The sequence below is a fragment of the Clarias gariepinus genome, chromosome 2 (genome assembly GCF_024256425.1).
Source record: "Clarias gariepinus isolate MV-2021 ecotype Netherlands chromosome 2, CGAR_prim_01v2, whole genome shotgun sequence".
Taxonomy (NCBI): Eukaryota; Metazoa; Chordata; class Actinopteri; order Siluriformes; family Clariidae; genus Clarias; species Clarias gariepinus.
The window spans coordinates 18550200-18566042 of NC_071101.1; the positions used below are offsets into that span (position 1 = coordinate 18550200).

General features: G+C 39.8%; 2 protein-coding genes across 8 annotated transcripts in view; one reads left to right on the plus strand and one right to left on the minus strand.

The window, feature by feature from the left end:
- brsk2a (BR serine/threonine kinase 2a) overlaps window positions 1-1993 on the plus strand; it is a 215609-nt gene extending 213616 nt beyond the window's left edge. For 4 of the 7 annotated variants that reach the window (XM_053490582.1, XM_053490587.1, XM_053490585.1 and 1 more), the window contains one exon: window positions 1051-1993. In XM_053490582.1, the coding sequence (XP_053346557.1) occupies window positions 1051-1250 (200 nt within the window). In that variant the 3' untranslated portion in view covers window positions 1251-1993. The remainder of the gene's footprint in view (window positions 1-1050) is intronic. The other 3 variants (XM_053490583.1, XM_053490589.1, XM_053490586.1) reach the window with 2 other exon arrangements.
- A 6513-nt stretch (window positions 1994-8506) lies between these two features.
- abtb2b (ankyrin repeat and BTB (POZ) domain containing 2b) overlaps window positions 8507-15843 on the minus strand; it is a 49187-nt gene continuing 41850 nt past the window's right edge. The window contains exons 7-17 of the mRNA XM_053483670.1: window positions 15714-15815; window positions 15493-15589; window positions 14850-14985; window positions 13788-14014; window positions 11992-12170; window positions 11794-11899; window positions 10831-10933; window positions 10094-10184; window positions 9899-9967; window positions 9627-9740; window positions 8507-9443 (exon numbers count right to left, since the gene is read on the minus strand). Of these exons, the coding sequence (XP_053339645.1) occupies window positions 9246-9443; window positions 9627-9740; window positions 9899-9967; window positions 10094-10184; window positions 10831-10933; window positions 11794-11899; window positions 11992-12170; window positions 13788-14014; window positions 14850-14985; window positions 15493-15589; window positions 15714-15815 (1422 nt within the window). The 3' untranslated portion in view covers window positions 8507-9245. The remainder of the gene's footprint in view (window positions 9444-9626; window positions 9741-9898; window positions 9968-10093; window positions 10185-10830; window positions 10934-11793; window positions 11900-11991; window positions 12171-13787; window positions 14015-14849; window positions 14986-15492; window positions 15590-15713; window positions 15816-15843) is intronic.

A 15843-nucleotide genomic window follows, 5' to 3' on the forward strand; every position in this document is an offset into this window, starting at 1 on the left:
ATGTTTACAACACAACTAGTTTACTACTGGATACTGTTTGAGTATTTCTGAATATAAGTGTGTGTGTGTGTGTGTGTGAGACTGGTTAGCGATTAGTGGTTCATAGTGTATTCTGGGATTATCAGTTAGGACTGTACACTGGGATTAGTGGCTAGGATCAAACCACGGACATATAGTGCAGATGTTTTTTGCTTTAACTGGCAACCTTGGTATGTGTTAATGGGAAGAAAACTGCAGGCTGGGTTTCAATATCTAATATAAATGAATATAAAAGTTGATTATAATATAAATATACACGCCCCTGTTAATACTGCAAGTTTTTTTGTAATTGTAAAAAATTAAATCATGTCAGATCTTTTTACACCTTTGCAATAAACTCCTCACACAAGTTTATAATAATGGGGCATCTGCTCAAAATTAACCAATCACATTCGACCTCATGGTGAAAAGTGATTATCATCCACCCGTCATCAGTGACGTGATTCTGATCAACACTAGATAAAGATCAGCTCTTTTATCTGGGTTTCATCCGACTGCTGAAGTCATGGTCTTCAAAGAGCTAAAAAAAAAAAAAAAAGCATGAACGTGATCAAAGTCGAGAAAATGTGGCAACAATGTGATTTACTGTAACAATTAACAAAAGATTACTGGAAGGCGTTATTGTACGTTTTTCCTTTTTCCGTGAAAACATCTGACATGATGGGTTTTGGTTTTACTTTTTGTCCTGCGATCTGAACATCCTGTTTCTCTGTCTATACTTAAAGAATAGAAGTGCAACCCAAATTCTGTATAGCGTTGGGTTTCACATGCCCAACTCTCTCCATTTGGCTTAAAATAAATAAAGTGCCATGATTTGGCGGCGAAACACCTCTGAGTCCTCGTATTCTCACTCATCTGGCACCTCTTTCTTCTTCTTTTTCTCATCTTTCCATCTTTTTCTGGCCACTTCTGCTTGTGTGAAGCCCATTATTCATTTGTTTGTTTGTTCTCTTTCTCTCTTTCTCTTTTTTTTTTCTTTCTTCTTTTTTCTCTTCCCGTCTGTGTACCTAGGCAGCCCATTGAGTAACTTCTTTGACGTAATTAAACAACTTTTTTCAGACGAGAAGAACAGCCAGGTGCTCCATCCACCTGGCACGCCCAACAGACACCCGCGGCACGATCCCGAACCTTGTGACTCTAAATGCCTGGCGTCTAATACCAGGGACAATGCCAGGATGGTGGCTTCTGTCGGAACGCAGGAGCAGCCCTAGAGATCTGTAGAAAATAATACAATAATTTTCACTGACTTGCACACTTTATCAAAAGATAATCTTGTTCAATAGACTTTTGTATGATGGAATGACTGTAAAAAAAAAAAAAAAAAGAGCACATGTATACACACTCTTCCCTCATGTCATTTCCCTAAACTCGTCTCCATTGTCATCCTCCTTTGTGACAGGCTTTCATTCTTTTTTTAGTTTCATAACTTTTCTTTTGTGTCCACTTTCCTCACTTGTGTGATGACTTGTCTTTACTACCAGGAATTATCCAGAAAAGCTATTAACACCCCGTTCCCCTGCTCCACCCATGAGGGCGCTGTTCATAATGACGAAAAGCAGACGCGTCATCCTTCATCCTCACCTCCTTTTACCTTTCTCCAATGACTGTGTGATCCTTGAGGAAAACATTCCCACCGACACCAACATCCAGCCCATGCTCTACCTTCCCTTTATCCGACCTCACACACTACGACGTACGAGGAACTTTTTACATCTCTGGCTTGCTGAACCACAAACACACACACACACACAGTACACACAAATACAAATACAAATACAAATATACACATGCACAACTCTGGGATGGACTCACAAAGGACAAAACAGTGAGAGAAATTGGCAGAGGAAAAAAAACATATATATTATGGATTGTCCCAACGGGATCTAACTCATCTGATTGATTTAATGACTTTCTCGCTGCAAAAAGACTTATATGCTTATATTGCTGGGGTAGGAATGGGGGAAAGGGGGGTTATGGGGGGGGGGGTACATCAAGAGGAATGGGCTGCTGGTTTATGAGATTATCCAAATGAATAATTTCCTTTGTACAGAACTTCTTATGTATAACAAAATGGCTCGATGTGCTACTAATGTTTAATTATGTTGTAGATTCTGACTAAAATCAGACTTGTGCTGCCACATACAGTAGTATATATACAGTATATACATGCAAATTTTTTTTCTTTCTTGTGTTTTATTATTGCTTAATTTATGAAACATTCGTTTCGAGTAGCTGCTGCACTGAATCTAGAGTTCTGTTATCGTTCAAGCTATTTTACGATTCACATCTCATGTCACAACTACCAGCAGTAGAATTAAGGACGAAAGTGTTTAATACATATTTTTATATTTTTTCTGTATTTATTTTTTCGAGTCTGTGTACCATAATTTATTGTGATCGAGGGCGAAAAAGTCAGATAAATTGAATGTTATTTATTTATATTCTTGAATGTCTGTATGTCCTGGCGCGATGCGGGTTGGTTTGACTTTTTGTTTAGTTTTTCTCTCATGAAATTTATGTGATGACATTTTTGTTTTTCTAGCTTTGAATGATGAAAAAATGTAGTATATGTTTAAAAAAAAAAGGATAATTTAACGAGTTAAGAATGTAGTCTAGCCTCTTTTATAGAGGGAACAGCATCTTAATATTTGTCGGCTTCATTGTGTGTGTACAATGGATTGAGACAAAGCGCTCCTCTCGAATCACTTCTCTTGTAAATAGACTGATGTCACTTTCTCGTATGAAGAAGGTGCTCGCTGGGCACCCGCTCTTCTTCGCTTTTAACTTGTATTGCTGTGTGCATGCCAGACATCGACTTTCCTTTGCATGGCGCTAGTGTAACTGTTACCACCCCTCTTCGAGCCCTTACTGCTTTCTCTCTGTGTTATTTGAGATATAAAAAAAAATCTCTCCCTTCCTTCTTTTCGCTGTTATTCTAGCCGCTGTTCTGTGTCCTTTCATCAACCTTTAGAGCACTGAGTTTTGGAACGCTTCCTCTGGTCTGTATCTTTTTACCTCTGAGGGAAGAAATAACATCAGTCTCGAAATCCTGGTTTACAGACATTGGAAGAGTTTTTTGACGAAACAAAGACAAAGCAATACCTGTTGTTAATCATCATATTTTATACGGTAGTCCGATCATGTGACTCCAGACTATAAACACACAGAGCAGGAATGAACATGAAGCTGTAACAGAACTGTGAGCAACTTAAGAACAAGAAAAAAAAATGAAACAATAAACTCATTCACTTATTAGGAATGGCTGTAGACTTGTGTGTGTGTGTGTGTGTGTGTGTGCGTGTGTGTGTGTGTGGTGTGTGTGGGTGTGTGTTTTTTGTCCTTAAGTATTTTTTGTGTGTTGTGACTAAGTCTGTTGTGGCTGAGTGTACATGTGTGTGTGTGTGTGTGTGTGTGTGTGTGTCCGCATTCTGTCTACAGACTGTGGTCAACCTTTGCTGTGTTAATATTTATTGTCTCCGGCTCATCAGGTGACATAAGGTAAGATGTTACCTCTTACAAAAGCAGCTCACTGCTTTACACACACTTTATTATCGTTTACTTTATTACTGATCACTTCACCACACTTTAGTCCAAAATTAAAGTTGAATCCCCAGAGAGCTGATTGGTCACGAGGTGTGCAGTACATGTACAACAGCACAGGTCGTTTATATGAACATAACTTTTCTAAAAGAATTAACAGAATCCTGTGCATCAGTCAAAATCTTAGACTGAATAATGAAAAGGTTTTTAAAAATATACTGATTTTTACCAAAGAAACACTTATGTTTGTTGATATAGGAGCTATCTACAGTACAGTACAGTACATCTCACTTTATTGCACTTCAGTTATTACTTATTTTTTTTTTATTATATTGCACTACTTATCACCTTTACCATATATGACTTTCTTACTGTCTTTTTATTTTATTTTATATCTGTTTGTTACTGTAGTTCACAACTTTTAATAAACTTTAACACACTTTTTAACACTGCATTTTTAGGAAGCTTCAGACATGTGCAATAGCCTTCAATATTTACTGATCCCACGTCTACATTCTTAAATATCATGATTTATCAATCAAGAAGCCTAAAATGCAAAGCTTGCCCATTTCCAGTTTAAGGGGGGCTAATAATTACCAGCTGTGCGATACAGTAGCAATAATGAGAACCTGGCTGATTGATGGATTTTCAAACACAGTTACCCTGTTGATGCTGATTACCATGTTGAGCCGGGGTGAACACCAGAGAGCCCTATGCAATCAATCAATCAATCAATAAACAACCATCAAGTGTCAGCATTTCTTCAGCGTTTTTTTTTTTTTTTTACCTTTTCCTCTGCAGGTCTAATAAATATACTGTACACTGCCTGGTCAAAAAAGGGTCACACACTCCAATATTTGCGGAGCTACCTTTTGCTTTGATTACAATACTCTTTTACCATGTCGAAATTTTGATAAGCTTATTCAATGTTAAACATGTATTTTCCACCAGAGTCACATTAATTAATAAATACACATAAATCTGGTATTAATAATTTAACCCTAACCCCAACCCTTACCCCAGCCTTTTACAGCACATCCCAATGATTCGCAATAAGGTTAAGTTCTGGACTGTGTGGTGACCAGTGTGAAAATGCTGACTCATGCTTCCTGAACAGGCTTGTACTGTAGGCACTAGGCATGTGTACACTTCATCCACCTCTCTTCTTACCGCTCATCACTCTGGAACAGGGTAACTATGACCTCATCAGACCATATGACCCGTTTCCAATGCTCCCCTATCTATTATGCTCCCTAGAAATTTGAAGCAGTTAAATCAAGGTGGTAAGTATACAGTGGAGCAAAAAAGTATTTATTTGTTGGCAATGACAGAGGTCAAAAGTCTTCACAAGGTTTTTACACACTGTTGCTGCTATTTTGGCCCATTCCTCCATGCAGATCTCCTCCAGAGCAGTGATGTTTTGAGGCTGTCGCTGGGCAACATGGACTTTCAACTCCCTCCAAAGATTTTCTATGGGGTTGAGATCTGGAGACAGGCTAGGCCACTCCAAGACCTTGAAATGCCTTTTACCAAGCCACTCCTTCATTGCCCCGGCGGTGTGTTTGGGATCATTGTCATGCTGAAACACCCAGCCATGTTTCACCTTTAATGCCCTTGCTGATAGAAGGAGGTTTTTACTCAAAATCTCACGATATATGGCCCCATTCATTCTTTCCTTTACACGGATCAGTCCTGCTGGTCCCTTTGCAGAAAAACAGCCCCAAATCATGATGTTTCCACCCCCATGCTTTACAGTAGGTGTGATGTTCTTTGGATGCAACTCAGCATTGTTTCTGCTCCAAACACAAAGTTCTATTTTGGTTTCATCTGACCATATGACATTCTCCCAATCCTCTTCTGGATCTAAATGCTCTCTAGCAAACTTCAGATAGGCCTGGACATATACAGGCTTAAGCAGTCCCTGGCAGCACAGTGTGTTACTGATGGTAGCCTTTGTTACTTTGGTCCCAGCTCTCTGCAGGTCATTCACTAGGTCCCCCCATGTGTGGTTCCGGGGGTTTTTTTGCTCACAGTTCTTGTGATCACTTTAACCCAGAGTGAAGGACAGAGTGGAGGACAGAGGAGCATCTTAAAGAAGAAGTTACAGGTCTGTGAGAGCCAGAAATCTTGCGTGTTTGTAGGTCACCAAATACTTATTGTCCATCATAATATCTCTCTCTCACACACACACACACACACACAGAGAGAAAGAGAGTCAGCCACACATCTACAGTGGTGTGAAAAACTATTTGCCCCCTTCCTGATTTCTTATTCTTTTGCATGTTCGTCACACGTAAATGTTTCTGCTCATCAAAAACGTTAACTATTAGTCAAAGATAACATAATTGAACACAAAATACAGTTTTTAAATGAAGGTTTACGTTATTAAGGGAGAAAAAAAACTCCAAATCTACATGGCCCTGTGTGAAAAAGTGATTGCCCCCCTTGTTAAAAAATAACTTAACTGTGGTTTATCACACCTGAGTTAAATTTCTGTAGTCACCCCCAGGCCTGATTACTGCCACACCTGTTTCAATCATGAAATCACTTAAATAAGAGCTACCTGACACAGAGAAGTAGACCAAAAGCACCTCAAAAGCTAGACATCATGCCAAGATCCAAAGAAATTCAGGAACAAATAAGAACAAAAGTAATTGAGATCTATCAGTCTGGTAAAGGTTATAAAGCCATTTCTAAAGCTTTGGGACTCCAGCGAACCACAGTGAGAGCCATTATCCACAAATGGCAAAAACATGGAACAGTGGTGAACCTTCCCAGGAGTGGCCGGCCGACCAAAATTACCCCAAGAGCGCAGAGACAACTCATCCGAGAGGCCACAAAAGACACCAGGACAACATCTAAAGAACTGCAGGCCTCACTTGCCTTAATTAAGGTCAGTGTTCACGACTCCACCATAAGAAAGAGACTGGGCAAAAACGGCCTGCATGGCAGATTTCCAAGGCGCAAACCACTTTTAAGCAAAAAGAACATTAAGGCTTGTCTCAATTTGCTAAAAAACATCTCAATGATTGCCAAGACTTTTGGAAAAATACCTTGTGGACCGACGAGACAAAAGTTGAACTTTTTGGAAGGTGCGTGTCCCGTTACATCTGGCGTAAAAGTAACACAGCATTTCAGAAAAAGAACATCATACCAAAAGTAAAATATGATGGTCTGGGGTTATTTTGCTGCTTCAGGACCTGGAAGGCTTGCTGTGATAGATGGAACCATGAATTCTACTGTCTACCAAAAAATCCTGAAGGAGAATGTCTGGCCATCTGTTCGTCAACTCAAGCTGAAGCGATCTTGGGTGCTGCAGCAGGACAATGACCCAAAACACACCAGCAAATCCACCTCTGAATGGCTGAAGAAAAACAAAATGAAGACTTTGGAGTGGCCTAGTCAAAGTCCTGACCTGAATCCTATTGAGATGTTGTGGCATGACCTTAAAAAGGCGGTTCATGCTAGAAAACCCTCAAATAAAGCTGAATTACAACAATTCTGCAAAGATGAGTGGGCCAAAATTCCTCCAGAGCGCTGTAAAAGACTCGTTGCAAGTTATCGCAAACGCTTGATTGCAGTTATTGCTGCTAAGGGTGGCCCAACCAGTTATTAGGTTCAGGGGGCAATTACTTTTTCACACAGGGCCATGTAGGTTTGGATTTTTTTTCTCCCTAAAAAATAAAAAACATCATTTAAAAACTGCATTTTGTGTTTACTTGTGTTATCTTTGACTAATAGTTAAATGTGTTTGATGAACAGAAATAATTTTGTGTGACAAACATACAAAAGAATAAGAAATCAGGAAGGGGGCAAATAGTTTTTTCACACCACTGTATACACACTTTAGGAAAACTATAAATATTTAATACTTAATATTTTGCTGTTTATTAAATATTGATAAATTAATATATATACTAATATGGTAATATTATATTAATATCATATACATCATGTTATTATTCTTTTCCTGAAGTGTGTATAATTTTTTTGGGCTGACTATATAAAATTTTATTATGTTACCATATGTGTAGCATAACTGACTAAGGAACAAAGAAATAGGAATTGTAAAATCTTCAGTGCTTTCTCACTAACAAGCTCTGTTTCTTAAACCCTTTCTCTGTCATTGTGATTTTTGTCATGGGCCGTGTTCACTAATCTAGAAAATGCTGACTGTAATAACGGAGCCCGTTAGCGTTAGTACTCAATAACGGTCTATAACAATGATAAAGTATGCAATTTAAGACAATGCTAATTTGTTTAGTGAAAGCAGGAGGATGGGGAATTTTGTCGATTTTTACCGAGCTCCTACTCTTAGTGCTGTGTGTCATAATGGTGAAATGGGAAGACTGAAATAATTGCATGTACAGTACACAATGCATTTAAATAAGTACTTTTAAATATCACTAATATTAATTTGCAACGTAAACAAAGGAGGAATCTGGAGATTTTCTCTCAGGACCCCATTGAGGATGTTGATAAGGAGAAGGGGAGGGGGGGATGATATTAGAGTTTAAAACACCTGCGCAGATCAGTCGGGTCAGAGGAAAACTAATCTCACTGGTGTATTTTAGAGCGGTAATTTATTAGTGTTGAGTTAGCTTTTAAATCGTGTCTCTATCTCACACACACTTTCACAGTATCCACCCCATCCCAAATGACATTACCCATAATACAGTGCATTGAAACAAAACCCTTAACTCTCTGATTAGTAACGTTTGGAGCTCCTACCCATTATGCCAATGCTTGTCTTGTGTATTACTGGATTTCCTCCCAGTTCTCAAGTTTCCTCCTTATTCTCAAAAAAATGCCAGTAGGTATAATTGCAGCTCTAACCGGCTCTTGTTGTGAACAGGTACGTAAATGTGTGTGTGTGTGTGTGTGTGTGTGTGTGTGTGCCTGGGATTCAAAGCAGCTGACTCAATTAAACTGAAATAAAAAAAACACTTCTGTGATATTAATATTGAGAACTCTTTATAACAACAGGTTAATTGAACTAATTAATGTTGTAACATTGTACACAAAAGAGAAGCAGAGCACATGAGCCCGTTGTCTGTCTTATAGTCTTTGTACAAGTAAAATATTTTTCTGTGAGTGAGCACTTAATTCATTTTACAAGTTTAAAAAATAACATTTGGTTTTATATTATTTTATTTGTTTGGCATTGAGAACAATAAAAAGGCAACTTAAATAATCTCACATTTTTAAATAGAAAAGGTCCGCTCTTTTTTTATCCAATACAAGTTCCACCTGCTGTAATTTAGCTTATTATAAACTCTACTTCTCCGACACTGTTTGGCCCAGTACAAGTCCTACCACGCAGACTAGCAGACAAAACTAACAGCTCTGAACGGATAAAGGGAAAATGTCTAGCCACTGTGGGGTTCCTAAAAAGCTTTGGATTTTTTTTAACTACAAGAATGCCACTGCATTCAGTATGTAGTAATTACATATTTTACACATTTGTACACGGTACAGTCTCACATTGTCCAAGCTCCCAAAGTCCACATTGTTCCACTTCATCACTCTTCACATTCAGCCTCAGTGTTTCTCTGCTCCTCGTTCTGCCTTTTTTCCCCTCAGTGATCACTCTTCATTGTGTCCTTCTTTGGTTCTGTTCGTGATCTGTGCTTCAATTCTTCATTGCTGTTCTGTCCTTAGTCCTTTCACACATGAAATTTGTTATGCATCGTGTGCATCGTATGTATTAACATGGCCTCCAGTTCGTCCAGGAGCGACTCTTTCCCTGAAGCCGAGCGAGAGCTGGAGATCAGCCCACGGAAACTGTCTCTTTCCAGCAGAGCTCCCATGGTCTTCAGGAAGTATCCTTCACAGTACAAACTCAGCTCTGCTGCTCCATGGGCCTGCAATACATCCGGGTTGGGTGTGTTAAATAAAATGACTTTCTCTGTCGTGTAGATTAGATTGCTTGATTAGACTATTTATTTTAAGTTCACTTCAGAAAATGAAGCGGTTAAACAGTCATGCCAGAATTCCCTGCCAAACTGCTGCTGGGCTGTGCGGAAGGTGTGTATTGTGCTGCTCACCTTGGCTGTGTTGTACACACTGACTGCATTATCCAGGTTGATGTTCTGAGCACAAAGCAGCTCACAGTGGCGCTGTAATCCTCCGAGCTGGAACAATGTCGCCACTGACAGCAGCTGGCACAGGACAGAAAACATACAAATTAGTTCACAGCATGTGCAAGCTTGTCAATGGATTTTCAATACATTCCAACAGGTACATCTTATATAGTAATATCAGTAAGGTAACATTTTACAAATAACATCTGCTTGTATTTGTTACACTACAAACTCACCTCCAGCAGCTCAGGCACAGTGAGATTCAGAGTCTCTGATCCACCCGAGTACAAGTATGACATCATCACCTGAGGACATATAATGTGAAAGTGATTAATCTATATCTGAAAAGGCAGGACAGAGAGAGAGAGAGAGAATTGTTTCACTGTGCAAACCCTGTACTTTTAATACTTAAGTATATTTGAAGGTGATACCTGAAAAATGTTGTACTTCACTTCACTGATCTCGATCTGCTTGCAGTGCTGGGAGCCCTCGGTGCTACTGGAGCCCAGAAGAGACTTAAACCTGGTGGCACAAAGAATAGCATATGGTTATACTGAGAAAAACTACGTAATGTAACACAAAAAAAAACAGTCTTGAGGAGTAGTTTTCCAGGCTTTCTGATCAACTTTTTGGGCTTTCTCTCTCTTGGGATGTTTAGTCTCGTCCCTGTACCTGACCAGTTTTGCAGGATTGTTTTTGTTTGCTAAGCCACACGGTGACCTATCGGTCATTCAAGCATAACAACATCTAACTTAAGGCATGAACAGGTGAGAAACTGGTGCAGATGATGACATGATCAGGTAGGTCATTACTATACTGCTGATGCTGAATGCTGAGGGGTTGGAACAGACAAGAGCGGAAATGAGGTTGCTGCTGAGTTTCTTCATAAACAACCAATTTCTAAATTGTATCTGTGCAGCCTGTCAGAGTTTTTTTTATTGAATCTGCATGAATTTTTATGCAATATGAAGAATCCAGGGTTTGGGTCATAATTTTTGAACAGTACTGTATGTAAAAAAGTTTTTTTAAATGTAAATAAATAAATAAATAAACCAAATCGGACCACCATTATCACCACTGTGTCCGAAGTGTAGCACCATTCATGTAACCAGCAAGCCTTTCACAATCCTTATGAAATCCTTATGAATTCGTATGAAGTCTATCTCACCTTTCGGATGCTGTGATCAGCAAGACCCTGTGAGCGTAAAAGGGTTTCCCCTCCACCACAAACGTCACATCTGACATTTCCTGGTTATTCAGGAAGTGGGGATCTGAAAAACAAGCCCAAATACAGAATTAAGGTTTCTGTAAACTATAAATCACATGCAGTCATTCATGCTTTTTCATTCTTTATTTTAAAAATCTCAGCTTTTATAGAAAGAAAATTTATATTATATATTGCATAAAAATGCTTTGTGTGCCAGCCTTTACACTTCTTTTTTTACAATTATTTTCCTTAAGAAATACGAATTATAATCTTTACTATCTGTTCAATAATATTTAAACTCTACCGCTTTAGCTGTTTCCTTTCTTAAAACTGTTATTAAAAACATATTAATATTTAAAAATATGTGGCAGCGGTGGTTCAGGAAGTAGATGCTATGGGTTGATGATCAAAGTGTCAGGGATCGGCCACGTCCAGGCCGCCATTCCACCTTATGCATCATACGACCCTGCCAATGCACGCAGCGCCAGGCCAAAGCTCAGTTAGAAAATGGAGGGTTGCGACACCATGGGCATCTCGGCATGAAAACGCTGCCAGACCTTGCAGATCAAATGAGGCAATACAGTATGTTGACCTCAAGGATAATGGGACAAAGATAATACAAAAATATACAAAAAAAATATATAATACTAAAAATATGCATGACTTTCTCGAGAGAATTACCAAAATGATTTAAAAGTTTTTAAAAGTGTATTAGGTTTTGCACAGATTTTCACAAAGGTATTTCACTCTACAAAATTGTTGCATATGATAGAAATCTGCTGTGTTGATCAACAGATGAACTTCATGCTCTGTGCAACAATGTGAAAAAAAAAACGTATGCAAGGAAAATTTAAAAAGGTATTTGCTTAATTTAAAGAAGTTTATGATGACTTTCATGACAGTTGTCATGTAGGTCTTAATTACCGAGCTGTGCTGAAAGGGTGGTCTTCTTCTCGGAAATGACAGGAAGAGGGGCAGATCCGAAGCAGTGACTGAAGATGGAGCCTATCTGCTGCATTATAGATTCATTCTGTTGGTACACACACAGTGTTTAGTGTGGATTTGGTCATGAAGCAGTTTTTATATATAAATATCGTGCTATATGAAGTGTTAGATTGGTACCTTGCAGCTCTTGAGGATGTTGAACATAAGAGGCACGCCAACAGAGAGCAGCTCTTCTCCATACTCGTCCTCCTTGATGGAAGTAAAATCTCGGAGCAGAGACAGTGTGACCGGGGCTCGGGACTGTAGCTGGGCACTGCGCAGAGACTCCAGCCACACATGCAGTTTCCAGGGAACTCCTGCAGGGGGCACCAAAGAATCAATTCAGCTGTTTCCTCTATAAGCTCCCTAAGAGTCCACTAACTGTAATCCACTAAAACTGTAGTGTATTATCCCTCTAATCTACTGACACCTGCTGTCCTTTTTAATGTGTATCCGCGCTCATATCTCCTCCCTTATTAACAATAATGATGGAACTATATGCACAAAAGCTTCTTCCCATGACGTTGTTCATCAGTATGAGTGTAAACAAGCAAATAAGAGGTCAAGTGACATAAAGACATCTATTCAGATTTACATGCATGAGTAAATTTTCTGGCCTTGAATTGACTTTGTTCCAATAGTTTTATTTCAGATCATCTTAAACACTTGTTATACTGTACATAAAGTTGTGTGTAAATTCAACCCCAAATCAGAAAAAGTTGGGACAGTATGGAAAACGGAAATAAAAAAAGACAGTAGTGATTTCTAAATTTGCAACACATTTCAAAAAAAGTTGAGACAGGAGCAATTTAGGGCTAGTAATCAGGTAAATCGATTAAATAATGATGTGATGTCAACAGGTGATCGTTATTATGATTTGGTATAAAAGCAACATCCATGAAAGGTCCAGTACTTTAGGAGCAAAGATGGGCCAAGGATCGCCAGTTTGCCAACAAATACGTGACAAAATTATTGAAATCTAATTAAAAACAATGGAAAGATAGGAAGACATTTGGATATTTTACCTTCAACAGTGCATAACATAATTAAAAGATTCAAGGAATCTGGAGGAATTTCAGTGCATAAAGGACAAGGGCGCAAGCCTAAGCTAAACTACTGTGATCTCTGATCCCTCAGATGGCACTGCTAAAGAACCGTCATTCATCTATAAGCGATATCACCACATGGGCTCAGGACTACTTTGGCAAACCTTTGTCAAAAACAACAATACATAGTTACATCCACAAATACCAGTTTAAACATACTGTGCCAAAAGGAAGCCCTATGTTTACAGTGTCCAGAAGCGCCGTTGATTTCTCTGGGCTTGGAGGCATCTGGGATGGACCATCACACAGTAGAAACGTGTACTATGGTCAGTATGAAATGGATGCTGCGTGCTCTGGACCAAAGAAAAGGATCATCCAGACTGTTACCAGCAAAGTCCAAAAGCCAGGGTTTGTCAGGTTATGGGGTTGTGTAAGTGCCCTTGGCAAAGGTAACTTGCACTTTTGTGACGGCACCATTGGTGCTAAGGAGCATTAATATTGATATATATTTTGGAGCACAATATGCTGCCTTGAAGAAGACCATTCCGCACACATTACAGTTAAGTCCTTAACTAAAAAATATATATAATATAATATATAATAAACCTTGTGACTAGAACTACTGCCAAAGACAACAAATCTGTCCATTCAGTACTGAGTATTCAACAGCGATGTAGTTTAAAATAAATAACACACTTCCACTGTGTGAAGGATAAAAATCTAAATGAATAATACATTATTAAACATCTGTCCTCATATTGGTCATCCATAAAAAATAATAATAACATTACTTTGATGCCAATAAGAAAAATACTCACACAAAAGCTCATATTTGTAAATCTTGCAAAAAGAAAGTCCGTTTTAAGTTCCAACATTACAGGGCTTTACCTAGAGAATGCAGCTCCATGGTGACGTCCAAGTAGCCATGTTCGGCGCTGTAGAATGACGCCTCCTGCAGGGCCTTCATGCGGGCCTTACAGAGACGGGGCTGTCCTCCCTCGGAGGGCGGCGCCTCTTCCACCGCCCCCACCACCCCCTCTGCCAAGATCTCCTCCAGAGAGAGGACGTCGTCCTTCACCTGCTGTGGCTGAGACAGCAGCTTCCTCAGGACGTTCCTGTAGCCGAGAGGGAGGGGAGACAGAACGGTTAACCTGGAAACACTGACTTTTAAAAATACAAGCTGTGATCTGTGTGTATGGTAGTATCACTGTAGTACACTGGAGGTGATGGTGTACGGCTGTAGAAACAGCAACAAAACAACATTATGCTTGTGGTTTAATTATAGTTTATGTCTCAGTTTATGTCTCATATGAACAGCCATCGTCTACAAACAGGTGTGTGTATGTGTGTGTGTACACGTGTTTACACCTGCACGGGCACATTCACAGGTTTAAACAGGTTGTGTGTACAGTACATATCACGTCACACAGGCAATGACATGGCCATGATGAGTCTGTACGGGAAGTGACTCACAAGTGTGTGTGTGTGTGGAGACTTAGGACCGTGTGGGGGGACTGGACAGGACAGGGTGTTAATCCGTCTCAGGGCATTTGCTTTAAGAGTCACACTTATTATAGATGAACGCTTCTTGTCTGTTACAAAACCAGTTTATTATCATGTACGCTATCTAAACAGATACACGCTTTATGTCTCTGCTTATACTCCTTGACATTGCAGTTTTTCAGTATGTATTAGAAATTAATAATAGTTGCTTTTACTCAAACGTGTTGGAGTGGTACTGAAATGACATCACTTAAAACTTTGGCAATTCGGACGGATTTTTGGACTCTGGGAGGCATGATGTACACACACACACACCCTGGATTCTGTCTGTAGGGGGTAAATCCAAACATGAACTAGAAGTGTGTAATCACTTCCTTCTGTGTGGGGGTACACTGTGCATGTGCGTCTGTGTGTGTGTGTGTGTGGAAACTCATTATTAGAGTGTACCTGTGGCCATGTGCAGCAGCGTGACTAAAGCAGTTCATGTCCTCATAAAGCGATGATGTTAGTGTGTTTCCCTCCCGGGCCCTCTGCAAGGGGTCGGCCCCCCGCGCCAACAATAAACTCACCATCTCATAATTCCCTGCAGAAAACAAAATTGGAAAAGAAATAAAACATGGGTGAGAATAAAATGACAATAAGATTATGAAGTGAGAAACGCAAACGGAAGGAAAGGAAAAAAGCGATTCGAATTAAATCTCCCAATTGGTGGTTAGAAAGAGTGTTGCACAGGCAGCTGTACAGGGAGCATATGGCATTTCTCATCGTGCAGCTATGTATGGCCTCTCTGAAATCCCTGCACAGAATGTCTCCACACACTTTATAAAGTATCACCCAGCCACAAGCTCCCGCACCGCACCCTGTAAATAGCATGACACACACTGAGCACGCTCCGGACCGGATTCAGTCATCTCCTGTTGCTTAATTCATTGTCAGGCTTCTGCAATCTGCCAACACGAGGCTATTTCTGGCATTTCAGCAAAAGAAGAGCTCGAGAGTGGCAAATAGAGAAAGTACACAGAGAAGGAGGAGTGTGCAATTCTCAGGGCATGGCAAGATGTGCCAGTGTATAATGAGTACGGGTACACACCTGCTGCTGATGCCAGCTGGAGCGGTGTGTCTGCACAGTTCTCCTGCCCGTTACGCACCGCGGCTCCCTCCACATTGGCCCCGGCGTCCAGGAGGAGCTGACAAACACACACACACACACATAAAAAAAAAAAGATAAATGAATATGTAACAATTCTAACCATGTCTACACACTGCAGTCTATAATATTTTAAATGCAAAGTCTATAAATAATAGGCTCACCTCCACCACAGAGATGTGTCCGTGCAGCACAGCGAACGTGAGCGCTGCCCAGTGGCGACTGTCTGGGTGGACGGAGGGGTGTTTAGGAGAGCACGCAGGCACCTAGTAGAAACAACATACAGCTTTAAAA